The sequence below is a fragment of the Chroicocephalus ridibundus genome, chromosome 16, assembly GCF_963924245.1.
Source record: "Chroicocephalus ridibundus chromosome 16, bChrRid1.1, whole genome shotgun sequence".
Classification (NCBI taxonomy): Eukaryota; Metazoa; Chordata; class Aves; order Charadriiformes; family Laridae; genus Chroicocephalus; species Chroicocephalus ridibundus.
In genome coordinates, this window is record NC_086299.1 from 9,996,857 (window position 1) to 10,024,852 (window position 27,996).

A 27,996-nucleotide genomic window follows, 5' to 3' on the forward strand; every position below is an offset into this window, starting at 1 on the left:
TGAACCATTTGAGCCTGAGCCCCAAGGAATGGCTGGAGAGAGCAGCAAGCTGCAGTCAGCCCTTTTAAAGAAGCACAACAGATCCAATGCACCGTCTTTGAATTCACTGGTCAATTTTAGGATTTAAAGCATGCTCAGGGTATAAAAAAAACCCCAGTCCGTACAGCACCAGCCAGCAGGTAAGCGCATGTTTGCGCTCTTTGTTGCTGTGGAGGCACCAGAGGCAGCTCAGCGTATACCCCTGTATAATCCCACGGTACGCCAGACTTCCTGGTGTCCTGCAGTTCTCCTGGCTGTTTTGAATGCCCCAAGTCTCTGCTTTACTCCAAGTAGAACGAGTTGGTTGTAATCCCTTATAGCACCCACCACACAACTACGGATTTACATGGAAAATTCCCCGCTCCCAGCATTTAAAGACAGCTCCCGTTCTCCCTGGAGAGGGTCAGGAAGAACCATCCCACTCCCACCACGTGCTAGTCTGCTTCTTATCCTCCTCTCAAAGAGATTTTTAACTCCTTGGGGCAGGATATAAAAATATATAATATATTTTGTGCAATATTTACAGCTCAAAGTTAGCATGAAGAACATCACCCACAGAGAGGAGCCATCGGGATAGCAAGGAAGGCCAGAATGAGTCAGTGAGGTGTGTCTCAGCTCCTGCAGCAAGGTGCGGTAAGGGCAAGATAGCGTCCTCCTAAGATACGTACCTTATCACGCAGTGCAGTCGTACAGCACTTTAATAAGGTTGCCAGTCACCCGGAAGGAAATTAAAGTGACACAAACATTTTAGGAGGTAGCAGTATAGATTTAGGCAAGAAAAAAATTTAGTATTTGGAAAAACCAAGGGAGAAACGGCAGGTTTATCAGGATGAGTAAAGAGCGAGCCCTGCATCGCACGACCAACACGCAGCCCGGCGAGCACACCTCCATTTCCACAACCAGGCACAAGCGTTCTGATTTTAAAATGTTCCCCATTTTCATTTGTTAACAAAGGGACTCGGAACTAGACACTCCTTTGGCAGCTGCTGTTGTAGGGATTTCAACCACTCGCATCCTTGTCTGCATGACTCAATGCTTTTACTGGCAATCATGACAGCACCTTGTAATTAGTGAGCTTGGTTGTCACAGACAATTATGTCATAGTGGAGTGATTACGCTTCCGAGGGGGTCCTTCACCCCCAGTTTACCCCTAGAGAAAAAAGAGGCCGAGCAGATAATTGACGTAAGGCTGGAGTGAATCCAAAGCCAGACTGGCCAGCAGGATTTCCCAAATCCCATCCTGGTGACGTACCTGCCCCAACAGTGGTTCACTTGGCAAAGCAACACCAGGCACGTGCTGAAACCATGAGACGGCAGAGAAATGAGGCAGTGGACCCGAATGAGTGGCACCGCGGAATTTATGAGCGATGGCTCAGTCACCTTTCTGCTGTTGACCATTCTCTGAACTATTCTGGTGCAGGAAGTGGTATGACGCAACGCTCACCTCTCTGCATCCAGCTCCTGCTCTTAATGCAGTCCCTGCACCCATGTGACTGCTCGAAGAAACCTTCATCTGCAATTTTTAAACTGTAAACCTCTGGGGGAGGGTAGGGGGGAGTTCCTTGTCCTACTCCTAACGCATCCATACCAGCTAACCAAGGAAAGCACACCAACGTGCAGTAAGCTTTACATTTATTACATAGGGTCTGCACCTCTCGGTCACATGAGGAGCTGCAGATTTAAAAGTGCTAATGCTGCAAATCAGAGAGTCTGGGACAATCCCAAAAATGTACGCAACTCTAAGTGTCATTAATTTGCACTTGTACACGGTACCGAAAGAAAACCATCTCCATAAAGCAGAAAGGGCGAGACCCAAGTGCTCAAAATAGTTTTCAAACAGTCAGAGTATTTAGTCCTGAAATCACCTCCCTACAGAAGAAACTGCAAACAACGTTTTGGCCAAGGTATGAAGGGGGCTGTAGCAGCCCACGCGTTAAAACCTTCCCCTTTCCCACCCCAGAATTCAAAACGCAGTTTTGCCCTCCTAATTAACACCTGCCTTAATGACATAACTTAGCTGTAACAGTGACAACAGCATCACATGTAGAGCCCTGAGCACGTGAGGAGGAAACCGCAGTCCAAGAAGTGCTTTGTCAAAGCAACTGATTCATAACGCTTTGCGTTTTTGAGCGGCTCTGCTCAGCTGGCGCTAGCACTGACAGCTCGCCGGAGAGCTGAGAGTTAAAATGGGCAAAAAGCCTCAGCGCTTGTCTCAAGACAACGTGCACCTGCTTTTCAGGATATGAAAAAGGAATTACTGCTCCACGAGACAAACGCTGCCGCATAGGGTTAGCTGGCTGCGCCACAGGTTTCGGAGGAGGAAGATCCTCTGCTCCCCCTTTCAAAAATCTATTACATGACATTAAGAGAATGGGACTTTAAAAAAAGTTATTTCTAACTAAAACTGTTACGAGCTTTCTAGGGATATAAATGTCAATTTTTTGATGTCCCAAGAGATTAGTTTACAGCTCCAGAAAACTAAAACCAAAAGTCTCCTAATCTGGGTGGAAATGAGGAGACACCAGGAGGGCCTCATTCATTTTGCCAGCAGACAGTGCTGGGGCCAAGCGCTCCGTTTTGTGTTGTGTAATGCTCTTCCACTTCCAAGTCCTGCCTGAAGGATTCAGCAGCCCATCTCCGTAGAAGGGGAATACATGAATTTCTCACGCCTGCTCTCAGGCCCTGCCAACTGGAACCATTTTAACCACTGATTCCTATGAATTTATGTTCAAAATGGCAACATTTCCTTTAAGGAAATTCCATTGCCTTCAGAACAAAAGCCGGAGAAGGATTTGAGTGCAGAGATGCTGACCTCAGAAATACAGACAGACCAATCAAGCAACATTATGATAAAGTGTTTATTCAGTTTTTTTTTTTAAATATCAAATTTTTTTTTTACACATCAATTTTTGTTGATAAACAGTCCCCCAATATTTAAAAAAAAAACAACCAACCAAAAATCAAAAAAAAAGAATCAAGTGTGTATTACTTTGGGCAGAACCACATCCCATTCTCTGATGACACAACCACTCCTCCCTTCAGCCACCTGCGAGGACAAGCGCAGTATGTTCAGCCCAGAAGAGTAAATGACACAAATGCAACCAGCTTTAGGATTCCTGAGTATTGATTCCCTCAAGTTCCTTAAGTGAGTTTGTAAAACTCTTTAAGCTAAAAAGCATCAGTCAAGGAGTAACCCAAACCGCTACGCATTTGGATCACGGACTAAGCTACGTCTACACAGTGCAGGAAGAAATCTCTTGAACGCTTCAGAAGGGAATGATGTACACGAAACCAACCCCATTTCCCAAGCTGACCTCTGAGAGAGGCAGGCAAAAGTACCTCTTCATTTCTCCTCTTTGAATTCACGTTAAAAGTTCTGGGGAGCCAAAGTCCAAGTCTGGCGAAGCAACCTCTAGGATCTGTTCCTCCTTTTATTTGTAAATGGCATAGTGTTCTAAAGAAAACTTATCTGGAAGTTAAGCATTCAGCAAGTACACTTAAATATTGCTACTTTTGAGGCAAGGAGACAGCAAGAGGGAGAGACAAAGACAGAAAGAAGGGAACATATCTAGGAGGTACGAGGTTAACAGTCCTGGAGAGCGAGTGTCTACGTAGAAAGTTGACCATACGTAGCAACAAGGCAGCGATTGTCACGATAACACAGCGTAGCTCAGCTCTGTCCAGCAGCAGGTAAACATGCCAGGGACCAGCACCAGGAAATATTTCCTCCTCTTGTCAGAATTATCTGTGCCCAGAAACTTTCAGATGTCGATATTTCACTAAACATCACCTCTGAACTCACCTAGAGCCTCACATACAGAAAGAGCAAGAGGCCGAGTAAATTCCTTCAGTATCTTCAAGGACCAGAACAGATCTCAGAAGCCAACAGCAAGGTACGCGGCCACCGTGGCTTCAGAAAACACCCAGAAACCAGCTCCACGGACCCACACGGGTCCCCACAGGCGCTGGCATCTTTATGAAGCAGCTTCTGAGCGTTGCTTTGTTCTCTATAGATGGACTTCTCATACTGAAACTGTTTTGCTAAGCTGATGTGACGTTAGTACATTGGAGCAGTGATTAATGAGGAGGGGAAGAGAAGAGAGTGAAGAGCCTTATTTTAGACCAGGGCACGTGGCTCCTTGGAAACCTGAAGAGCTTTTGGCGTTACCTTTATCCCCGGCTCTAGCCAACAAGCCGTCCCTGCTTAAATAGAAGTATTCCCACTTTATGAGCCAGGTGAGCAGAGCCTAGTAGTTAAGGGATTGCTAAAGGCCGAGCAAAGGATGTGTGCACGCAGCAGAGAGGACACACATGCACATTAAAACAGAAGACAACTTTTAGACGGCATTCGCTAAATACACGTTCTGTTACATTTTATTTTAACCTTAAATGCTCACCACTGCCCAGATTTTCTCCAACATAAATCTCGCTCCTAAAAAAGTTATTCTCTAATTTGGTAGCACCTAGCCATTCGCTCAAAGCAAGGCTCTGAAATCAAGAGATTTAAATCACCAGGCTTGGACCAACTTGGTAAAATAGTTTTACAAGGATTTATCAGTTGGGGGTCGGGCTTTGTTTCTAGCAGTTCAGAGAAAGTTACCCAGGGAATTCTAGCACTATTGATAAATGCTTCAGTACAGCTTTGGCAGAAGGGCAGATTTCAAAAATTATATTTGACAAAGGCTAAAACTGAGCATTGAAGCAAGTTGGCTGATGCTCTGAAGCTTTTATAGCATAAATTCTGTATATGCAGTCTAAGTAAACATGGCCATAAAACTAGAGCCTTTACCCAGTTTGGTGCAAAGCAGCAGTACTTCGTCTAGCTATTAGTAATTGCTTCTAAAAACATAAAGTGTAACTATGGAAAGGGGTGTAACATCAAATGGCTAACATCTGATGCTTCAAGAAGCTGGCGGTAGATGAACCTGCAGGCTAAGGGCACAAATTCAGCTCTCGTGCATCCAAGAGGGCCAACCCACAGCTGGTATCTGCGTACCAGGTGGGGGCTTGCTCCCAGGACCACCTCACCGAGACCCGCGGTGTGAATCGGGAGCAGATTCGGCTATTCAGGCTGAGGATGCTCTGGATCCGAGAGCTGGGAGCTGCGTTCTTGTTGCTGCTTTTGATAGGGAACCAGATACAGATGGGAACGGGTCTAATATAATCTTAATTCCTAAGGCTTCTAGAGAGAGATCTGATGACACCCTACTCCTGTACCAGCCCAAGTGTTAGACAGAGGGGGGCTTTTGCTGATCTGAGGTGCTCATTGCAAGGAGAATATTGAAAAAAAAAAACCCCAAACATCACCAGGATTAACTCTGACCACCTGCCTGGTAAAGATCCTAAAGCTGTAGTCCCACCTCAGTAACTCAATGTGAACATAGTCTCAAAGTGAATTACTCCATGCTGCTCCGGCAAGGGGTCCCCAAACAGCCAAGCGCTGCTTCCTACATCCACACGGAGCAATGCCTGCTGCCGGCATCACAAGTAGTGGGATATGAGCTAAGCATGTCTGGGAGCCCCAGGCCTAGCTGGTACGTTCACAGCTCATGCAGAAGCTCCATTCAACAGCGGAATGCCTTAAAGCTCTTCGTTATTCTAAAGGATCTCCTGGCTACCCAAGCCTCTAAGAAAAATCTGACGACCACCGCTCACCGGCATCAGAAACTCCTGCAAGTTCACAGAGGGAACCAAATCTGTGTTGTTTTCAAATGCTACCCTGCATGAAAAAAAGCCTAGCGTACACGCAGGCAAATCTGCTACACCACAGGGAAAACAAAACACCAGGAACACAGGCCTGAGACAATGATAACAACAAATGAAAGCCACGAACAAAACATGTTTCCAGCGGCTGCTGACCCGCTGGTTTAGCTCAAAGCAGAAAGTTCAAGATGAACACCTGACACAAAGCCTCTTCTGAGCTTTGCAAGTGGGACTACGTAAAAGTTCCTACTTAAAATTTGGTATCGTGTTTCAGCCGTGCTTTCCTTCCCCCAGCCCCCAAGAGCGTTTTGGGGCTCTGCAGAGCATCCAAAAGTAGTTCATCCCCCCCCCAAAAAAAAAAAAGCATCTGGAAAGGGTTTCCTACAGCACAGCCTCGGCGAGTGCTCGTCAGGCTACTCGCCAAGGACTTCCCAGAAGGCCACGATGGTTATAATGCAGAAGCCATGTCAGTGCATTTGTTTCAGAAACCCTATTGGGGAGCCCTCGCTCGTTAAGAGGTATTAAATTAGTACCCCACCAGCCGCTCCAGGCTTTCTGCAGTTTGCATTTCCACAGCTGAGCGGCTGATCATCCCCAAACATCGAGATTAAACTAGTGCAAAGCAGATTTCTTCATTCTTCTGATCCCATCCCCGCTCGGTGCATAGAGAATGCATCCACTGAAACAGTTCATTCTTCCAGGGGCAGAGGGGGATTAAGAGCCGTAACACACGGCTGGTTTGTTAAACAATTTCATCGTTAAGGTTTTGCCTTCAAGTGGCTGAACTTGTTCTTTCATACAGGGGAACACGGTGTGGGCAAGGCTAGAAAAAAAAAAAAAGTGAAATACTCCTTTTCCCTCCCTCCCACCCCCTTACAATTAATACCAGCACATCTTCAAATAAGTTAAAACGTCTCTTAAGTTTTGGTAGCACCAAATTCTATCCCTTCCCTTCTTCTATCCCCACGTTGTAAACTTGAACACACTGGCCCAAGAGCATAAAAGGGTTTGGCAAAAACGGGCAGCAGCCTTCCTCGTGCACACACAAAAACACACGCTTCCCAAAGCCCCCTCCGCCCCTCACTCCTCTTGCAAAGTGTTACACGTCTGTGGGCATCTACATACCTTTAGTAGCTGCCATAATTGTTTCGCCAGCGTCACAGATGGACATTGGGCTACAAAGCGCAGGAGAGCTACAACAAATCCCCAGAGTCCGTTTGGACAAGCGCTGTTTGGCGTCTGCGCCATACCGCAGTCGGCGTGCGCCTCCTGTCCCGGGCACGCCCACGCGCGGGCGATTCACTTCACAACCTGCTTTGCGCTGGACAGGGCGGGGATCTTAATGGCTTCTGCTTTTTATTTGTAACATTGGAGCTTATTCTAAAATTGTACATTTAAATAAAAACATTAATTTTTACCCAGTATGCATACTTAAAAGCTATCCTGTCCACAGAACGCTCGGACGTTTTCTTTCTTTTAGAAGGCCAAATCTAACACGTAAAACAGAAGAGACAAGTTACTTTGGCTGCAAGTAATCGAAAAATCTGGCTCAACATTCTGCTTGTACATTATGGTGTATAATTTTGATATGTCCTTTAAAAGAAAAGACACCCCAGTCAGCTACCTCTTCTGCAGTTACGTAGGAACAACGATACTCTTGGCTAGCAAAATGAGAAGAGCAAGATCCGTGTTTCCATCCGCTCGTTCCAGAGCCTCAAGAGCTTCCTGTGTGGTAAAACCAGCACTGAGGATCCGATTAACATCAGCCGCCGGGAAAGCAGGTGGTGGAGAAGCACCCGAGGTACGCCCGGTATAGCCTGCTGGTGGGCTCAGCAGGGGCTCCTCACACCCACCCGATGGCCACGGACCTTCGGGAGCAGAACTGCTGCTGCTCCCAGGTGCTCCTGTGAACAGGCTCCGAGTATCTTGAGGTGCACCTTCATCCGAAGCAGGGGCAGAGGAAACAGATGCGTTTTGCTCCGAAGTTGGACTAGTTGGACTCTGATAACCTTCTGCCAAAACCTCCTCCTGCTCAGAGCTCTGTTGCTGGTCAGATGTCGCTGCAGAATTCACCACGACCAAATCGCTCTTACCTGAAAACTCGTGACTCTCCAAAGCACCTTCTCCGAGAGCAGCCCGCACGCGTCTGATAGAGCCAGCGCTGATGTTTTCTGGGTCAGAACCGCAAAGCTGTTTCCCCTCTGCTCTCCCACCTTCAGACCTCACCTCACAGAAGGAACAACTCTCCTCCTGGCTGGCTGGATCTGAGCCTTTCTGCTCATCTTCAGAAAGCCCCTTCCGCTGTGCTGCTGGCTCTCTGTGAGCCATTTCCAGCTGAGAGACTTCTTCCAAGGCAAGGATTTTACATTCTCCTTTCCGACTGATAATCAAGAGTTTGTGCAGCTCTTTCAAGGCTGATGCTAGAGAGAAACATGGCTCTTCTGAAGGTCTTCCTGGATCCGTATCCAGCTGATGGATGCTGGAGGGGGAAGAGCTGTCTTCAGCTGCCAAATTAGACAACCCATTATACTTTGCAGGAATTTCACTAGTGCTTTTAGACTGCGGGACATCAGCAGTGGGAAGTGGATCACTGGAGGAGGACGCAGACTTTAGCGACTCCACCTCCATAGAAAAGGTGTCAGAGTTCAGGTCAGACACACTTCTGTTCTCAGCCTGCCACTTCTGCTCGCTTGTTGAGCTGCGCGCTTCAGCTACAGACTGCTCAGCTCCATCTATTTCCATGAAGGCTTCCGTATGCACACAGCTACAGGAGGCTGACATTTGGATACTCCCTTTCGCACAGGAAAGATTTGCTTTCTCCAGTCCATCTCCTCTCGTTTCCGTAGGAGGATTTGCTCGCTGGCTGGCTTCTTCCACAACAAGTTTCTCAGCCCCACCAACATGGCAAGGAGGTTCTGGGTCAGTCGTCTCAGTTTGCTTCTCCAGATGTTCCTTCTCTGGTTCTTTGCATGTCTGATGGTCTATGGGAAGCTCATGCTTTTGCTCCTGTTCTGCAGACAGACATATGTCTTTATTTCGCCTGTGCTTAGCAGCAGTGCCAGCCAAACTATTTTCTTTTGTCACTTCCAGAGGATGTTCCTGACCACGGTCTTGTTCTTTAGCGTTACGTTCCTTTAGACTGTCAGCAATAAATGTTTCTTTGAGTGTCTTCTGTGAAAGGCAAGTTGGATTGCAACAGGTTCCCTCCCCTGGCTGGGGAGAAGGGTCGTTATTTGCCGAGGAAGCGTTATTGGAAAGATGCTGTAACAAGAGAGGATGTTCTTTTTCTGGGGTTATCTGGCATTCAGTTGGAGACTCAAAAGACTTGACGGCTCTAGGATCAATGGGCTCTGCGAGGCTAGATTCGGATGAGCAAATTGAAGCAGGGGCAGAGACAGAACGATCAAGTAATTGATTTGTGGGATTACAGATCTTGGAATTTAGTCCTGAAGACTGGACTGGATTTTGAAACCCATCAGAAGCTGGTAATGAGGGCATTTCCAGTGAGGTAGTTTCTTTGTCACTATTCTCTAACAGAAGACAGAAAGAAAGCAGTAGTTAGGACACAGGAGAACCACTGTTTTCACTGTAGTAGCGAAAACTTATAAACCAATGGCTGTAAATACCTGGTCTGTGGCCCACTCCAGCTGCAGTAAACACACACTACATGCATCAAGGCTTCTGACGTTCTGTTTGGATTAGGAAACAAACACACCAAACTCGTGTTAGCATTCAGAGCACACCACATGCATGGTTATAGTCCTGCGACCTCGCAGCTCCCCTCCCGACTGCCCAGCGTACGAGCAGCAGGAGGCTCCTCGCGTTCGCTGCCTTCCAGAAGGGGTTCTGCCTGGGAAGTTCCTTACGTCAAGTCAAAAATAACTCTGCCGGAGAACAATTTAAAGGCTGTTCTGTACTATCTACGCTGCACAGTGGTCTGTGGGTGATACTACACGCTTGATAAAATATAGGCAGCCCAAGGCGTGTGTCTAGCACCGCACTCGTTTGTTCTCTGTACAGCTGAAGTTACTCAGGAGCCACGTTTCAGGGAAATGAGAATTAAGAGGGCATCTCTCTATACGAGTCACTATTCCATAGGATTCTATACAATTCTCTATACGATTCGTTATTGTCTTGCAACTGCTAGTGCCATCGCAGGCAAGAGAAGGCGAGCAAACGCCAGCTTGCTGCAAAAGGGAAGCGTAAAGATCCTAGAGTAAAAGGCAGAAATCCCGCAAAGGAACTGCTGCCGGAGACTGGGAAGAGCAGAGCAAAGAGACAGCCAGACGTCAAACCCAGCTCACCGTTTCCTTCTCCACACGGAGAACGGATGAATTGCAGATCTCTATCAGTGGCACCAAACACTGGCTCTCATTATCAGGACAGATTAAATAAGTGAACTTATCTTGCTAACGGTCTAATCTTGCTAACGTATCAGCTCTCATGCTCTCTTTAAATCACCAACATGACCTTTGCTGTAAGAGTGCCTGTTCTTCCATTAAAGCCCTGCTCCGTCCAGTGTCAGATATTCAGATTTTGTGCTGTGGGATTTCTTGCGTTAGTTCTCTTTCCCTTCCCAGAGGCCTCCAAACTCAATGGTCTTAAACATATACCGCTGTTTTACCTTAAGTCTTTCTCTTTTTACGGATACCCAGGTGGACTGGGGGACATGTACAGCCAGGATTTCCTTTGAGTTCCACACCACAGAAGAAATCTACCTTTTTTCAACTCAGTTACTTGTTTTTTTTATTCTCCGTTAAATAAAAATAGCGCACTACATGCCGTGATACTGCACCTCTGATCGATACGCTTTGGTATAAAATACAGCAGCCACTGCAGAAAGCAATCTTTTCTTTTGGCTGCACATCTGGTCTTAATGCAGCGACACCAACTTGGCGATGCTGGAGTATTAAAAAGCCAGAATTACCCTACAGATTTTCAGACCGCTCATCTTTCATAAGGGTGGCAAAAAGGCTTGTGATACAGGGCACAGATGAAAAACCAGGATCATCTTCTGTTTCTACACGGTAGGATTACGTTCACGCTCTCTGCTCCCAAGCCAATTCTTAGAGAGGAAGCAGAACTGTGTTTTGACTCAGAGGATCGGTAATAAGGGTCTGATCAGTCAAAGACATCAGGGATTTGGAGTCATTTAGACAGCAGAAGTAGCTGCTCTCCTGCCAAGCACTCCTCGGGGTCATCCTTAAGAGACCCACTATCCTCCTCCTCCCGGGGTACCTACAGGAGCTGAATCCCAGCCCCATCAGGGCTATCGATCCAGCTAACACCCGGAACAAACCCTTCTCCACAAAGTGCACCATCAGGGATAAATTCCTCTCTACGTTAGGAAAAGGCTGAGTTGCGTATGAGGTGGCAGTGCCTTTCTTGAATCGAAGCTGTCTGCATGAAAAGCTGTCTATGGGGTAAACTACCTGAACACGCTTCCTCCTAAAGCAACTGTCGTTTTGCTGCTCGTTTTGTAAATCCACCATAATCACAGAGTTTCCCAGTGGTGGTGGGAAACAGAGCATGTTGGCAAAAAAGGGCAAGCCCTCAGACATAAACGAAGCAAACGTGGAGGATCCAGAGGACAGTAAAACACACCAGGACTCCACTACCACCTCACCGCCTTTCCGTGGGTGTCAAAACACCAGCAAGTCAGCCGACAGAAATCATGAGGCTCACTAAAGTGAGCTTTGGGGGATTAAATAAAGCTCAAGAATAATCCAGGTGCATTCAAAGTGAGAACGTTAATAACCTACAGATGTATGCAGCAATTTCTGTTGTACCATCTACCAGAAGGCAGCAAAACCACAAGCTGTTGTGAAAGAACAGAGGCCTTGCAGGGAGCTGAGCTTCCTTGGTCCTGCCTTGTGTTCTCTCCAGTCTCCTGTTCTTTCACTTGGTTTTCCTGCTACCATCTAACAGCAGCTAATAGCAGTGAATATTGTGTTCAGTTTTGGGCCCCTCATGACAAGAAAGAGACTGAGGTGTTGGAGTGAGTCCGGAGAAGGGCGAGGGAGCTGGTGAGGGGTCTGGAGCACAAGTCTCGTGAGGGGCGGCTGAGGGAGCTGGGGGTGTTCAGCCTGGAGAAAAGGGGGCTGAGGGGAGACCTTCTCGCTCTCTACAGCTCCCTGAAAGGAGGGGGTAACTGGGAGGGGTTTGGTATCTTCCAAGTAACAGGTGATAGGACAAGAGGGAAGGGCCTCAAGTTGCGCCAGGGGAGGTTGAGGATGGATATTGGGAACAATTTCTTCACCAAAAGGGTCGTCAAGCATCGGAACAGGCTGCCCAGGGCAGTGGGTGGAATCACCATCCCTGGAGGGATTTAAAAGCCGAGCAGACGCGGTGCTGAGGGACACGGCTCAGTGGTGGGTTTGGCAGCATGAGGTTAACGGTTGGACTTGATGATCTTAAAGGTCTCTTCCAACCTAGGCAATTCTATGATTCTACAGCTTTGGAAGAGAATATACATTAGTATTCTGACATCTTAGGATACAGCCTGTGAGCCAGAGGCTTATAACGTGTCTAAGACTTACACACAGTCAATCTAAGCAAGACCTACCTTAGTTTTGTGCACGGGTAGCATTAAGCGAATCCACAAAATGGATTTCCTATTCTCATAAATCTTTTACATTCCTCTAGGGCTCAGCGTCAATGGCAAACAGTAGACTGCTGATTAGTCTGAACAAAGCCACATGGTCTTTAGAACTGTATTTGGTGCATAAGCAGCTTTGACTTAAGTCATTTTAGGCACTTTTCATCTTAAAGCACTCAACTAAAATGCTTTTATTGTAAAGACTGATACATTTGGGGCTGAGGTTTGCTTTTTATTTGACCCTTTCAGCAGAGAACTAAGTCCAACCAACTACGATGTCGGCAAAGTTCTCACCCCGAATGGAAAGATATGTCTAAAACCAACCCAGGCCTCATCAGGTTCAAAGTTTTAACAGGAAAAGAACTAATATTTACATCCGCACATTTTCTCTGCCAGGTTATGTGAAGAGACATGAGCCCAAGCTACCGAATGTGACCTTCAGCTGTGCCAAAACCTGACAGGGGCAAGGTCAAACCTATGTTTGTGTTTCTCTCTACCTGCTGTAACTGAAGTTAATAAGCATTCAAATTTGGCTTTAGAAGTCAAACACGTAAAGCATTTCTTGCTGATTTATTAAAGCCAGGCATTCCTCTCAAGTTTTTTACATCTCTGGAAAACTTATATTCTTAGAATGGAAGAAAACTGGTAGAGGGACCAGTAAGTTCAGTCCTGTGCTCCCCTCAGTGTAAACAATTTCATTATTTGCACAAAAGTCACTGCTTACTCTTTGGGCTATCAAGCAGCAATTGGGAAGTGTTAAAGAAAAATTTCAGTGCATTACAACTGGTTTTATAGCTATATATACACATATGGTTAAATCTGGTTATTGCACTTCAATTTTAAATATGTGCATGCTAGAGTCTTAAAAAAAATAGCAATAGAAATGTGGAAGAAGTCAAATTTATCAGCTTAAACGTGACCTGGCAAAGAGTTTTGGCATTTGTGTGGGAAACGGAACCTTACTGTGTGCTTCCAGAGGAAAAATTAGCAGGAAAACTCAAAAGTCTTTATAGAAGACTTGCATATAAAATGTTATCTTTAAAAGTTTTGTAAAAGGCCTGAGGAATATACTTTGTGAGGTATTCACAGCTTCACTGTAATAGCAGGGAAAAAAATAACGAAGCTTTCCTTTAGTCAAAAGCATATGCTTATAAGGGAGGAGTTAAACAGAAAATCTGGCTCATAGCTCTGCTTTCAGCTATTCTGGCATCTCCACTTCAATGAATTTTGCAGCTACCAAAATCTCCCGTAGCCCAGTCGGTCTGGGCTTGTGCAGCTTACGGATTCCAGAGGCACAGGGAGCAAATCTGTGGGGAGGGTGAAAATTCTCTTTGCAGATCACAGTCAAGGCTGATGATGTATATTAGGATGCGAATTCAGCTGCTGCTTTTGAAATTTGGAGCAACGGTAACCTTCAGTAAGAGAAGCAATTCACCTTCCGAGGGCACAAGCACCATTCTAAGGAAAAAAATGCTGAAATAGTACTATTTCTAAAAATTGTCATGAACTTCTGTTCAGAGATTTGTACTTACTGCTACAGCTCCTCTGTTTTCATATGCTGCAGCTATTAAGAACGGGATTTGCGGAAGCCTCCACAAAGCTGTCCTTACCCAAGGCTGCTAAAATACCACACAACTGAACCACGACCGGGCACTACAACTCGACCCAGGTGAACGGGTGCCAGAGACAACCATTTATCTCCACACCTTTGAAGGTCAAGAAACCAGAGCGGGTAGGAAGTTGCAAGGAAAGCACAAATTAAACAGCAAGCACCCCCAAATGCCTTCGTGCAGACAGATTTTGCTGGGCAGAAAGGAAAAGAGAAGCGCAGTTAGAGGCCACGAGCAAGAATAAAGCCCCTTTCTCTCCACCATTTACTCGCTGGTGCTGCGTTAGGCTGTATCTCCTAGGAGCTGAGAAGGGGGACTACTGACAGACATCCTGTCAGCAGGAAAACTACGCGGATTAATATTTCCACTGCGCTCCTCCCGGTACCTGCTTCCTCTACGGACTTCTGTATTGCTTCTGCTAGTTCCTGGTCTGCAATCTCCTCCGGCCGCACGTCTTCCCGCCCGGCCCCATAAGCCAGCCGGGCACACTCTGGGAGCTCGCCCTCTGGGAGGAAAGTGGTCTGCGAGCCAGTCGTGCCAATCACTAGGACATTCTTCTTGAGATCAATTGAACACTGTGAAAGAGCATCGAGACATCAGGGGCCTGCATAAGAGCCAGTCAATTCCCGGAGAAAAAGGAGAAAAAAGGTTAAACAATCCATCTCCAAAGGGAACAGCTCATAGCAGCTAAGCAAAGTGGGCCAAGTGGGCTATAAGCAAAGGGCCCCGCGTGACTTGATTTGTAATAAATCATTCAGTTGGAAAGCTCTGAGCATCTTTGATCAGAGCAAAAATCTTCAGGGAGCAGCCAGACATCCTACAGCTATCCATGATGTATGTAGCGTATGTACTTCTTTCCTAACCGGCTGGAAGATAATCCACCATCAACGCTCCCCAGAAAAATCCCAATAAATTCACAACCAAGGCATTTACATTGCACTTAGCACTTAACTTGGAAGAGCCAGTAGCTGTTTCAAAAGAGATTTTGATACCTGATGCCTCTTAAGCATGTCCAGTCCTAGAAGCATGTCCATGGGCTGCTCTTCAAGGATTGAGAAGGAGCACGCCAGGAAATCCCCTTCAATCTGGACCTGAGCTGAAAGGCAGGGGAGAGAAGTTACCACCTTGCAATGCTACAGCGCAAAAAAATCTACTTTCTGCTCTGCCATCTCCTGGGAAAGGTCTGCACAAACCTGGGCAAATCTTAAAGCCAGAGCTCTGACGTACCGTTTGGGTCACAGAAAGTCTAGCCCTTTGCGAACCCCAGGGACTATCAGGCCTGCCTTGGTCTCAAGAAGTGAATTATTTTAAAAACTGACCTGCTCTAGAGCCTTAAGTACTGCTTATCTAACCCTCCAAGCTAGAGGAGCTGCGTACAGCTCGTTAGAGCACAAGTCTAAAAAGCAACAACAGTGAAGAGAATCGATTTTTTAGACACTACGGACAATCTCCTCTCATCCAGAAAACCTGCACAAGAGCACAGAGAGCCTTCTCTTCCCAAAGGAACATGAAACGCTCCACTGTAGCGGAACCTTCCCGAGCAACTCATGCTGCCCAGCAGTCCCACCCTAAACAGGAAAGATCCTGCTATTTCACATTAGCCCTGTTTTTCGCATCCAGAGTGAGCACGTCCTCTGAGCTGAGGACTCCCCTCACCTAAAAGTATTAAGGTAATTCCATTAAGAAAGCATTAAATGAGACAGAAGCCAGACTACTGTGCCCGAGACAAACAAACATATCGCAGATGCACTTTTATTTTACTCTGCGGGAGTTTTTAACAATTACGGCATTAAACCAGATACTCCTCGGTGCCAAGACTATGGGAAATGCAGTCAAACTGCCGCCAAAGCTGCCCAAAGAAGAACAGAGGTACTTACCTAAGTGCACTCTGCCAATTATTTTCTGTGTTCCTACACCTTTAGCGATGCCGGCCCACCGCCGATCTACCAGCCTCATTATGTTGCACCTTTCAGCACAAGCTTGGCTCATGATGGTCATCTGGGCACCTACCAGCAAGAGAATTTGTGTTAAATCCTGACAGCTCATCACAAATTAAATTCTCTCCTGGAAGGGCTTAAGATCTTGCACTCAGCAGCCGGGAAACCACACTGCACCAGCAACTGCATTAGGGCATAAAGGGTTCCTGTGAATCCCACTGCGCTGAACTGACTGTATACACACAGATGAGCACTGATGGTAAAGTATGTATTACTGTAGAGCTGGAATAACCCCAAGAGCTTCCCCTTTAAGGCTGTGGATGGGAAGCACAGCATTAAAGGCATGCAAAATCCCCCCCATCTGTAAAATGAGATAAGACACACATGTGGCAGTGACCTTTCTGGCATCGCAGCCCCGGAGATTCTCACAGGAGCCTTGATCTGGGGCGTTCGAGCACTCACGCACGCTGCTTCTCACAACAGTTGGCTCTGCTCGCCTTAAACAAGGCTGCTTTCAGGTTTTAATCAGGTGCTTTAAAATCTTGTAACGCAGTGCTTTCTTACGGCATTTCTGGGCAAAATTTCTGGAGCGTTTACCGTCTCCCTCAGGGAGGGAGAGGAGCGTGCAGAGAAAGAGATGAAAATGGGGCAATTCACCTGAGTCAACAAAGGCTTTCACTGGATGTCCGTTGACTTTGCAGTTAATATACAGCATCACCACCTGCCCAAAACTCTCGGGGGCCTCTTCCATTGCTATCGTCATATTTTCTTCAATGTTTTGTTGCCTGAATTTAATGGAGAAGAGAGAGAAAAATCAGACCTTCCGTCAGCCAGATCTTATAAGCAACCCTCCACCTTAGATCTGGTAATCCCACCTGCTGCAGCTCACCTTACGAACAACGTGTTTAAACCACAACAAAGACTGCTTCGTTAGCCAAACATAGCCTTCTTAGCAGGGGGATTGCTAGTAACGATCCTGGCGTAATCCAGAGACATCAAGTTGCTCCCCAGCAGCCATGAAGACTGCTCCTACCAACACCTTGCCTAACTCACACTACAGCATCAGACGGCCTTCCGTTTGCAACAGAAACCTGTCGCCACGGGGTTAACCTGGAGAACTTGCAAGCGAAAAACCCGTGTATTTATTAGTCACTCTAAAATAAAGCACTGAGGGCACACCATGATGTTGCCAGTAGCTACAATGCTGGAATCCCACACAGCAGCTGAACATTAAAATCCTCCAACGTTTCCCTGGTATCTTTCCTTTCCAGATATTGGAAGGGAGGGAGATGAGCAAAACCGCAGCGAGAACACCCCACCACGAACACAAGCCCTTGCTGCAAATTCAAGCCTACAGAAGAAACGCCCCTCAAGAAGCCCACCACGGCCCCTCCAGTCATCTTGGAAGTGATGGGTATCCGTAGCGACTGCATCCGATACAGCTCTATCTACCAAAAAGAGAAAACGGCTTCCAATTTTGATGCCATTTCATTTTTCCTCCTCAGTAGAGGAAGAGGAAAAACCCCGAGCTCCTCTCTGATCCGTCTTCTGTACTGTGGTAGCCTTCCCACAACAAGATGGGTAGACATGGTTTCTTGGTGGGGAAGGAAAACGGCTAACGGCACCCAAGACGTGGCTCATCTGGGAGCTAAAGCACCCTACTGCCAGTCTATCGCGCTTCATATACTCCTGAAACAGAGCCACATGTTGTCCTGTCTTTTATTATTTAAGCATAAATCAGACGGTTAACCTTCAGTTTGTTTTCTTGTCAAATCCATTACTCCGTTTTCTCTGTGCTCGACACTCTCCCACCTAAGATACACTTGAAGGGCAAAACCGTGTTCTCAAAAAAAAATAGCAATAGCTTCCAGTCAATCTTGGGCAGAGCACATCTAATTAAGCAAGGAGTTCAAAGAAACTAAGTTGGGTGTGAAATTGGGGGACTGCTAGGTGCCCAAACTGTTCCCCAACAGCTGCACAGCCTCGGACACACCGTCTTTATCTGTCCCCTCATCTGTGGAAGGAGGAAAGCGTTCCTGTGCCTCGGGTGTTTTGCTATCTACAAATGCGTATTTTTCTGCATTGCTAAACGAAGCATTTATCTGGCACCAACACCTTGTCAGTCGTAATGCAAGAATGACATCACAAATGAATTTTGACTATGACCAACTACGAGCCTGTATCAGACAGACATTTCTTTATCGGGAAAAAAACCACCAGTCATGTTCTGACTCAAGGATTTATCACTCAATTTAAGAAATCCAGCCTCAGCCCAATGCAATTACATTTGGAAGACAGCAAGAGGGAGCGAGCGCTGACGAGCAGAACATATTTCTACAGAACATCTCTTCTGACAGCAGTGATGCTCAGAGTCTGGAATCAGCCAGAGAGACAAAACAATTAGCAGGAAGCAAAACCAAATCTCAAAGGCAGCTGGGAGAAATGACGCCACGTTGCTGTGCAGAGGCTCAGCTTGGAGACTAACACAGGCCCAGTTCTCCGGTTCAAAACACACCTGAGGCACCCAAGTTCCACCGCTCAAGAGGATCTAAGATCTCTAAGTGCTTTCGCAAGTGCTTCAGAGTGGACCAGCTTGGAGAGCTCTGGGACATCACACGCATAGACAGTGGTGCTGCCACCTCATGATCCGGGCTCAGCTGGATACAACCTAAAGGATGGGGTGTGCCTGTGTGTCCCCAATTCCCAGCCCTCCCACATGCAAAGGTGGCTCAGAGCATTGCCCTGCGGGCATCTTAAGGCAGGATCTAAATACATTCCTTGCACCCTCCAAGGAAAAAGCATCACAGACGGAAGCACCCTGTGGAAAAAAGCACCATGAAGACCTCCAGAGCCCGCAAGCAGCTTTGGTTCTCTACCTTATGTCTTCTTCTATCTTGGCTTGTGCCTCAAGATCAAAAGGGTCAGCTGAATAGAGCCGGATCCTCTCCTGCTCCCGCCGGGCTCGGTCCTGCTGTTGCTCCAGCAACACCCTGGTGAATTTCTCTGCAGTAACAAGGAGATACAGAAATGCTTTTTACTGGAAATGACTCTTACAAATCAAGTTCTGGCACAGCAAACTCTTCTTTTTATGCCAGCGCGCACTCAGGGGTAGGCTCAGCAGCACAGGCACCAAAGGCTTCATCTGAAGGCAGCGGGGACAGACCTCAAAGGATCGGTGGCAAACTTGGGAACCCGCTGAGATGAAAAGCAACTGGACAGAGCTCTTTCTCCTTGTGTTGCTACCCAGACTCAGCAATATCAAACTCAATTTCCCTGCGCATACATTTTTATATGGAAGAAAAATGGAAAAAACGTAAAGACAACAATATCTAAAACAAAGAACTGAGACAAAAACAGGAATTCATTCTTCTATTGCAGGAAAAATTGCCTACGCTGTACTCCAAAAAAAAAAAAACCACCAGCCGATAAATGAGACCCGAAGCAGAAATTGGGACTACAGAACTTGCACAATTCGAACAAGAAGCTTGTGTGCACGTGTATTTTCCAAAAGCTTCAGACAGATAGGAGCGAGATTTCATAGCTCTCAGTAAGATGGCCCGTCTACAGGAACAGCTTGCAAAATCTATCGTGTTTTCCACTCAGCAATCCCCCAGTAAAATAACAGTCTGCAGATCCAGCAAAGAGCAAAGGCAAAGCTGTAAGACGTGAAAAGGCTAACAACAAAACTTCCTGTAAACGCAAGCAACGCAGGCAAAGGCAGGGACATTACAAGCCCTAAAGCTGGATGCCTACCACTGAAATCAAGAGGTCCCAGGCGGGACACCTGCTCCACAAAGTCTTGCCGCACATTTTAAGAACACAGTTTTTAGATCCCCGCTTTTTGTATGGCCTCTGGCTATTATTTTTTTTTTTTTTTTTACTGCTTGGATTTGATCACATACGTTCCCAAAAGGACTTGGCAATAAATTGAGTTCTGTAAACACAGAAGATTGTGGGTTTGCTTCCAGAAATGCAGTTCCCATGAAGAAGCTCTCTGGCTCAAAGGCTGTTACATGTTTGGGAAGGCACTGTGTATGTTTTCTTATTTGTTTTTTACTTATTTATTATTATTTTTTTTTAATTAGGTTTCTGCGTAGCAGGTGCCTTCTAAAGTACTTGCAGTGCATCCAGCACAGTCACATGGCACGTATTTATGTGTATATTTGGGCATCGGAGCCAGAGCTGGACTGGATCTGTGCCCGAATACCGACAGCAGCCGTACAGAATGATGAGAGCATGACCAGATCAAACCCCGCTTCCTTCTCACAGCCCACTGCGGCGATTTGGGACTAAAAATGCACACCTGAATCAAAGTTCAATGCGCATAAGAAGGCAAGACAGAGCAGCAGATGAGCCAGTTCTGGGTGTCTTGGGCTTAACCTCTCGTTTCCTGTGCCAGCTGCAGCACATCTTCTCAAGGTGATGGGAACAATTGCCCTACTGCACCACAGACGCAGCGCTCACAAGAGGTGTGAAAAGCCTGACAGCGCAAAGGACATGGCTTGAACTCTGGATACGAGCTAAAGTAAAAATGAAAAAATGAAATAGGCCAAAAATATCCATGCAAGTTCCTTTCTAGCTTCCTTTGACTGAGAGAAAACACTACGATGTACCCCTGAAAGAAGAAAAAAGGTCTCCTGCTAGAAGCTTCTCCTCTTTGAGAGCTCTTCCTCTTTGGAGGACAAACCTTATGAGGAGGACAAACCTTATGAAGAACGACTGAGGGAGCTGGGGTTGTTTAGCCTGGAAAAGAGGAGGCTGAGGGGAGACCTTATCACCCTCTACAACTACCTGAAAGGAGGTTGTAGAGAGATGGGGGCTGACCTCTTCTCCCTGGTGACAAGTGATAGGACAAGGGGAAACGGGTTCAAGTTACGTCAGGGGAGGTTTAGATTAGATATTAGGAGACATTTTTTCACTGAAAGGGTTATTAAACATTGGAATAGGCTGCCCAGGGAGGTGGTGGATTCACCATCCCTGGAGGTGTTTAAAAAAAGGGTAGATGGGGCACTGAGGGACATGGTTTAGAAGTGGCTCTTGTCAGGGTAGGCTAAAGGTTGGACTCCATGATCTTAAAGGTCCCTTCCAACCTCAACAATTCTATGATTCTATGATTCTATGATTCATTCATTTCCCCAAACTCAACAGGATTTATTTTCTAACTAAAGGTCTTGCAGAGGTTTGGAAGCGCATCCTCTGACGCTCAAACCACCACCTTGTTTTCATACTGAACGGACACTAGAGTTCAACGCTTTCATTACGTGAAGAATGAGGGACCAACATCAGCTGCTCGCCTGCAGAGGAAGCGAAGGACACGGTACCGGACTCCAACTGTGCCCAAAATATGTGAACACCTTCAAGATTAACAGGCTTAAACATTTATTACTACTGCTATTGGAAAAGTTCCCGAAAGGCACCATTTACTTTTTCCTCTCCCTTTCTGGTGTCCACTTCCATAGCAGCTAACCGTTAGGGACAGAGTTGGTTTTTTGGCGTACTGCTCTCTGTTGAGGTCTCAGTGGCCTCTGGGCTGCAGCAAACACAACGCTGTTACTGGAAAACATGAATTCAGGGAGTCTTCACAAACAAATTGTGAGCTGAGCCATTCATAGAAACTCGACTTATCTGTGCATCCGCTATTTCAAAGCGGGGGAGACAGGATATTAAAGAAGCCAAGCAGGAGAAATACTCCCAGCTTGCAAGAAACAGTCTTGTTAAGCGAGGAACTCTGCCTTGAGTGCTCCTAACCCGCACTATTTCTCAGCATCGTCAATGAGCTGGCAGCGACCATCCCAGCTAGTTAAAAACCTGTGCCCGCCTTTTAGTAGAACTGAGCTCAAACAGATTTAAAGCCACCTCCCGCTGCTTAATAACCCAACTTACCGAGGTCTCCACTGAGCAACGCCTCTGCCAAGGGCGGATTGCGTTCCTTCAGCAGGGACAGCTCGTGGGGATTCGCAAGCAACATCTCCCGTAGCAGCGCCGGATTGTCCAAACCCTGAGGGAACGAAGGCGCATCGGGAGGTGACGGGCGAATTCGCTGTGCTGGTGGCTGGTGCTGCTGAGTGGACGTCCCAGGAACCGCGATGCTGCTGAAGTCTATCCTTGGCAGACCTTGAAGGGAAAAAAAGTCAGAGGTGTCGGCGCTTCACATTTACAATTCTGCGTGAAAAACACAGTGGAAAAACCGCGGGAAGGATGAGCCGCTCTTAATGCTACAGTATTAGACTGTTTTCTGCAAACAGCAATTCACGTTGGAAGCACGGCCACGTGCTTGGGTTAGTGGGTTAGGAATGCTAGCGTGTATTTCTGTAACTGCTCTAGCCTTCTATCTGGCCCAGTTTTTATCCCCTGAAATGCACTGACTGAATCGCAGACTAGTTATTTCCAGCTTCACAAATGTGAATACCACACGGGGGGATCGTGAGGCTAAACCCAGCATCTCTAAGGCACTTCTGAATCTCCCGGATTAAAAAAAAAAAAAAAAAAAAGCAGGGGGGGGGGAAAAAGAAAAGTACCATTTCTGCAGACCTGCATTGCAGGCACCAATCCTCCAGCTGAGGCAGGAGGATGAGGACCTCAAGCAACGCTCCCACGCCCTTCTCAGCCAGCGGTACCTTCTTCGCCAGCGATATTTTATGACGAGGAATTGCTAGGAATTGCTGCAGAAGGCAGGACAGAGGAGCAGGGCTCCACTCAGATGTTATCTGAGGAGTCCTTCGCATGTACGCACAATTGCGTAACTGGGTTTGTTAAGAGGCGTGTTTTCTGGGTATCTGTCATGGTACAGATTCACAGCGCGCATCGCAACAGCCTTTTTATCGTGCCGGAGCCGTGCAGACTGCAGATCATTGCACCATTACACCGAGCGGGAAGGGAACCAGCGGTCGTATGAAAAATCACACGCCTTTAGTTCTGAACCAGTTACCTTCCTCACTTTCTCTGTATTTCCCCAAAAGAATAGTAAAATAGCATTCACTTCCTTAGAATTAAAAAAAAAAACATTAAATAACAAGCCCTTTAGCCAATTTTAAAAGCCCCCTGCCTCATCCCTAGCTGCTCTCCTTCCTAAGTGTTTTGCCCAGCGAGGTGCTAAAGGAGACTGAGAAGAGACAGAGTTGGTGTTTGATAAATATCAAGATCTTTGGATGCTCTAAGAGCAGAAGTTAGCACAAATCCTTTCTCACCTGGGAAGCGGATGGAGGGCCGCGGCTCTACGGTCTCTTTCTGTCGCAAGATCACCACGTCCCCGTCTTTCAAGCCATAGGAGGCCAAAGATCTGTTGTTGTCGGTTAGAGGCCGCTCCGCATAGACTATCTGTTCATGGAGAGAGTGCAGTGAAAAACACCATGTGTGACAAAGCAGACATCTTGCCTTTTTCTTTTTTTTTTTTAATGAAAGTGTTCCAGTAAATCCTCTGGACCCATCTCAAGCTTCAGAAGGGAAGGCGTGCAATTCTCGCCACGGGCAGGCCCCGCCAAAGCACCTCTACCTCAGGCACAGAGAGACCTCAACAGGTAAGCGGTTGGACAATGACACAGAGTCGGTCTTACCGAAACCCAGCAATGGTTTCTCGAAACTCAGCATCTTGGAGAAGGGCTGGTCTCTCTTAATTAGAGGCCAGGAGTTTGAGAAGAAAGCAAGCCTTGCTCCAGGGCTGTTTGCCACACGTTTCCAACATCCAATCTCTACAATTACACAAGTCACAGACGTCTTCTACAGCGTTATCTCTCCCCACGTCAGCACCTACTGACCAAGGACCGACTGCACACGTGCAGGCAGTGTCCGTCAGGGTAGATCCATGGATGATCCAGTCCAATATCTATGATCTCTGCCTTTTCCCAACAACACCGTTCCCCAGAATAACCAGTTTTACAGGGACCTCAGTGATTAGCTTAGTGATTTCCAGTTTACTTCAGTGATGTAACTCTATCCAGGCTCGAAGGTTCAGCACCCAAAGACACCACTTCCGAGCCTGCAGTCAGTCCATGGCAGGGAATTCATTTCTTTTGACTATAAAACACAAAGTCACATCATTCTCTATTATGATAACCTGACTTAACAAGGGGTCCGCAGATTAAACATAAAACCATGTTGAGATAAAAAGGAATAATCACCATGGGAATATTTCTGTTAACATTAGATCTGTAATACCTACAGATGTCCTAAATCGCAGGAAGCCAAAAAAATGAAAATAAAGAAAGAAATGCTTTATGGGAACAGAAGTTCCCAGAAATGGTATCTGCTAAACGTAAAGGTTTCTGTGCCTTCATGGGAGCACGATGAGACCGGGCAGATCGGTTCAGCAGCCTCCTACCCCTGGCAGGAGTCCAAAGCAAGAAACGCCAGAGAACTCAGCCTCAACCCGTCAGGCATACGATTGAATTTCACGTTTACCACCTCGTTTAGCAAGACCCGCGTCTCTCTGGGTCTGGAAAAGGCTGGTTCAGCAACAACAGGTTTGCCACAGGTCGGGACTGGCAAAGCCGCGTGGGAGAAGCTTTCACAGTCCTTGCCTGGACGGGCTATGGCTCTACTCGATGCTATCGCACGTAGCAGATCCAAAAAGAAGATCCAAAAAATACAATTACTACACGTCTTAAGGACTGGAAGACGCTACAGACTTTCCCTGCTTTAATGCAGCTACTCAGAAATATTACAGAAAATCCCACTAATGCACTGGAAGAGTGGTGGTGCCATAGTAAGACAAGACAGAAGAAGCAAAAATAATAAGAACCACGTACAACAGCAACCAGAGCCATCAGAAGGAGAGAAACATACGCGATTAGGAACAAGCACGAGCTTCCTACCTTCTCATCAGCCACACATTTAACAGCCTCAGCGCTATTGCACCAGACTGGGTGCAAACACAGGTCCGTTTGCAAGCTCTATTAAGGCGCACAGTCTCTGCTCTGGCGGTTTGCAAGACATTACCGGTATAATTAAGGTTAGCGTGTGACGGGAAGAGTCCCAGTGCATCCTCTCACGTTACCGGACGCGTCCCACCCGGCCTGACTCAGTAACGCTGCTGCCCGCAGAGAAAGCAAGCTTGTAATAAATCCCAGCTGCAAGCCCAAATCTTAAATGGCAGTTTCCCTGCGCAGACACTCTGGAAGAGACAAGTTAATCAGTTTAAGTGAGGTTTTACCTCTGTCGTCTTGCTGGGATTGGATTTATGAGCGTTCGGCCTTAACACCTCAGACAATGAATTAAGCGCCCGGCGCTCACGCTACATCCATTAGCAGCACGGCTTAATGTACTTTTGACCCATTCCGCTCTGCTGTTAAAACAAACTGATTTAATTTTGCTGCGTTTTGATTATCTGGTTTGTAGCATATTTTAGAAGGCTGGCCAGGTACCGGACACGGGCTCTTCTGGAGGTGACCTGGGCAGGGATGCAAGCACTGATACCGCACGATGGCTGCATTCTGCACGATGCCGTAGGGTAGAACCTGTTTATGGAGCGAGAAACCCCCATCAAGAACGCCAGATACGACCAGCAACCGTAAATCAACGCAAACTCAGAACCCGTTACATCTTCCCGTGCACAGCCAAGGATGGGAGATGTACGGCACACAAAGACAGAGAAACGAAGGAAATAAACAGTGCTGCCAGAAGAACACGGTTCTGCCCAGATCCTCCCTGACCCCTCTCCAGAAAAGCCACCGCCTTGACACGTGGAGGAAACCGCAGCGAGCCCAATTATTTCCCCTCTCCTTGCCCAGCTCCTCTTATCTCCGCACCCCGGCAGCAGCCATCCCCGTTATCTCACGCCGCCCTCCCCACTTTGCGACCGCAGCCATTCCTCAGACACCTCACAGCCCCCTGCTCGCCTCCACCCCAAACTGCAGCACCCGGAATGAATTCCACAAAACAGCAGAAAATAAGACTGGGATTAACACACAGCACTGGTTCGCTCCACGCTACACATTTACTATTAAATTAATCCTCTCTTGTGCCAGCGTGACCCCTTTAACACAACGTGGGCCTTGGTTATGGAAAAACAGCAGTAAACCACCAAGTCTGGTAAATGTAACACTGCCTATTTGTGGAGGATGGTTTAAGCACGCAAAATCGTTCTACACACCAAGCTGCTTCACCGATAACTTGTATTTTTAGAACTTTCTCCCCACTGAAGGTCCTCAAAACACTTCACGAACACTGGGTAGAAACAGGAGAGAAAGGAACAATAAACACATGGCTGGAAAACATTAAAAGAAAGGAACCAAGACGATGCATAAACGGCAGATGGGTGAGCAGAAGGGAAGCAGAGGTGGCTACAAAAAGCGCAGCGCTGATCCCTGTTACCTGCGGCCGATAAAATCGCAAAACTCCGCAGCAGTTTAACTCCCAGCGAAATACAAGCAGAAAAATCCCTGACCCCTCATTGTCCTAAAACAGACCCACAGCTGAGGGGTTGCTCTGACACACCGGGGACAAAGCTGACGACAAGGAGTTTACGCTCCAGACACCCGGACGTATAGGAGCCACCGCATGCTCGCAGAGTCCCACGTGTAGAGGTTGTCCCCGTTCCCAGCAGGGAACGTGGGTGCCTCTCTGGCGGCTGCCACACAGACACGGGGGGGCTCTGCTGGAGCGCAGCAGAAGGGAACCTTTGTGTGAGGTGGTTTCTCTCTTTCTACCTACCAAAAATCAAGGTTTTTTCCCCCTAAAGGAAAATCCACCTCACCTTGATTTTCTACCCCTGCTTTGGAAACCGCTTCCCCCTCAAAACCAACCCCTCGTCCCCAAATAAAAGGCTCGCCGATGGCAAAGGTAAAGCAAAACACCGCGGGGGAGGCGTGAGGAACCTGCTCAGTGAGAGAAGACATCCACCTCAGCCCTTTTTCCATCGCTGACTAATATTCGCTTGACTGGAAAAATATTTTATTAATTTCAACTCGGAAAAGGCTCAGGAAGTAAAAAGCCACCGCCACAAAACTCCCCAGGCGCAGCCGGCGCCCCGAGAAAAGGAGCCGACATCGCCCTGTCCTGCAACGCACCCCCCCCCCTACACTAACAAACTGGTAAAAATCACAAAAAAAAAGGGAGGAAAATAAAAGTGGGACTGAACCCAAAACAGTGAGTAAATCCCAGACGGCCGGACAGACGGAGGAGAGCCGCCCCCACGCCGTGTGTGCTGGCATGCTGGCGACGAGCGAGCCCCGAATTCGGCTCTTTGCTGGGGGAACCCGGCGGACACGCCGTTCGCTCCCCGCACCTGTACGAAAAAAAAAGAGGGGAAAAAAGCCTCAACCAGCCTTTTTCCACCCTAGACGCAGACAGGAATTTTATCTGATCAATAAACCCTTTCCGGAATGGTTTCAGCCTCGTTCCCCGGGGTGTGAGGGGACCGTCGGCCGCCACCTTCCCCGCTCTCCGACTCCCATTCCTCTCGATCCAAACCCTTCCCCACTTAAACACCAAATTCCTCTGAAAACTCAATAAAACCCCCCAATTTTTTTTCTCGTTTTCAGCCTCACCGCGGGAATAGACCGAACCTTCCCCGGAGGGACCCCGGTAAGACATCGAGTCACCGGAGACCCGGAACTCTCTCCTGAGGGAAAGGGGAGGATTTTGAGGGGAAAAAGGACGCGTTTCTCCCCAGAACCCAGACAGGGCGCCCCCCCAAATAACCCCCGAGCTCGGGGAGGCGGCGGGGCGGAGGGCCCGGGGGCTGAAGGGGGGACAAAGCCGATCCCGGCCCAGAGGACCCCAGACCCGGGGCGGAGGGCGAGGCCCGGGCCCCTCCCGCTCCTCACGGCGGGGGGGGGGGGGGGGGGGGGGCGGTCGGCGGGCAGGGCCTGACCTGGCTCTCGGCCGCCGGGATACCGGACTCCAGCTCGCAGAGAGCTCGGAAGTTCTGCAGTTCGAAGTCGGCGTCCACCTGGAGGGAGAAGGTGAGCTCGCTGCGGTCGCGGCGCAGGCAGAACACGGTGAGCAGCATGGCCGACCCGCCGCCTCCGCCACCGGCCCCCGCCGCCGCCAAGTGCCGCCGCCGCCGTCAAGCGCCGCCGTCGCAAAGCGCCCGCCCCGCCGGGTCGGGAGCCGGCCGTCAATCGGGGCCGCTCGACCAATCAGCGGGGGGCCCGGCGGGAGGGGGCGGGGC

The 27,996-nt window shown here is 47.8% G+C and overlaps 1 protein-coding gene across 3 annotated transcripts; it reads right to left on the minus strand.

Annotated features, from left to right (window-relative positions):
- Positions 1–2,878: 2,878 nt before the first annotated feature.
- DDI2 (DNA damage inducible 1 homolog 2) lies at positions 2,879–27,991 on the minus strand. Of its 3 annotated transcripts, none has more exons than XR_010073472.1 (10): positions 27,697–27,991; positions 23,075–23,204; positions 21,771–22,001; positions 18,764–18,890; positions 16,545–16,672; positions 15,828–15,956; positions 14,943–15,046; positions 14,336–14,525; positions 6,868–9,272; positions 2,879–6,565 (listed from the first exon to the last, which is right to left on the minus strand). XR_010073472.1 is itself a non-coding variant. In XM_063353614.1 (10 exons), exons 1-9 carry the CDS (start codon positions 27,832–27,834, stop codon positions 9,415–9,417), a joined length of 1,194 nt encoding a protein of 397 aa, XP_063209684.1. In that variant the 5' UTR covers positions 27,835–27,985; the 3' UTR covers positions 9,135–9,272; positions 9,369–9,414. The 3 variants fall into 3 exon arrangements, 2 of the variants coding, with proteins under 2 accessions (XP_063209682.1, XP_063209684.1); XM_063353614.1 differs by lacking the exon at positions 2,879–6,565 and adding an exon at positions 9,369–9,431 and having other exon boundaries at positions 9,135–9,272; positions 27,697–27,985; XM_063353612.1 differs by having other exon boundaries at positions 2,879–9,272.
- Between the last annotated feature and the right edge of the window lie 5 nt (positions 27,992–27,996).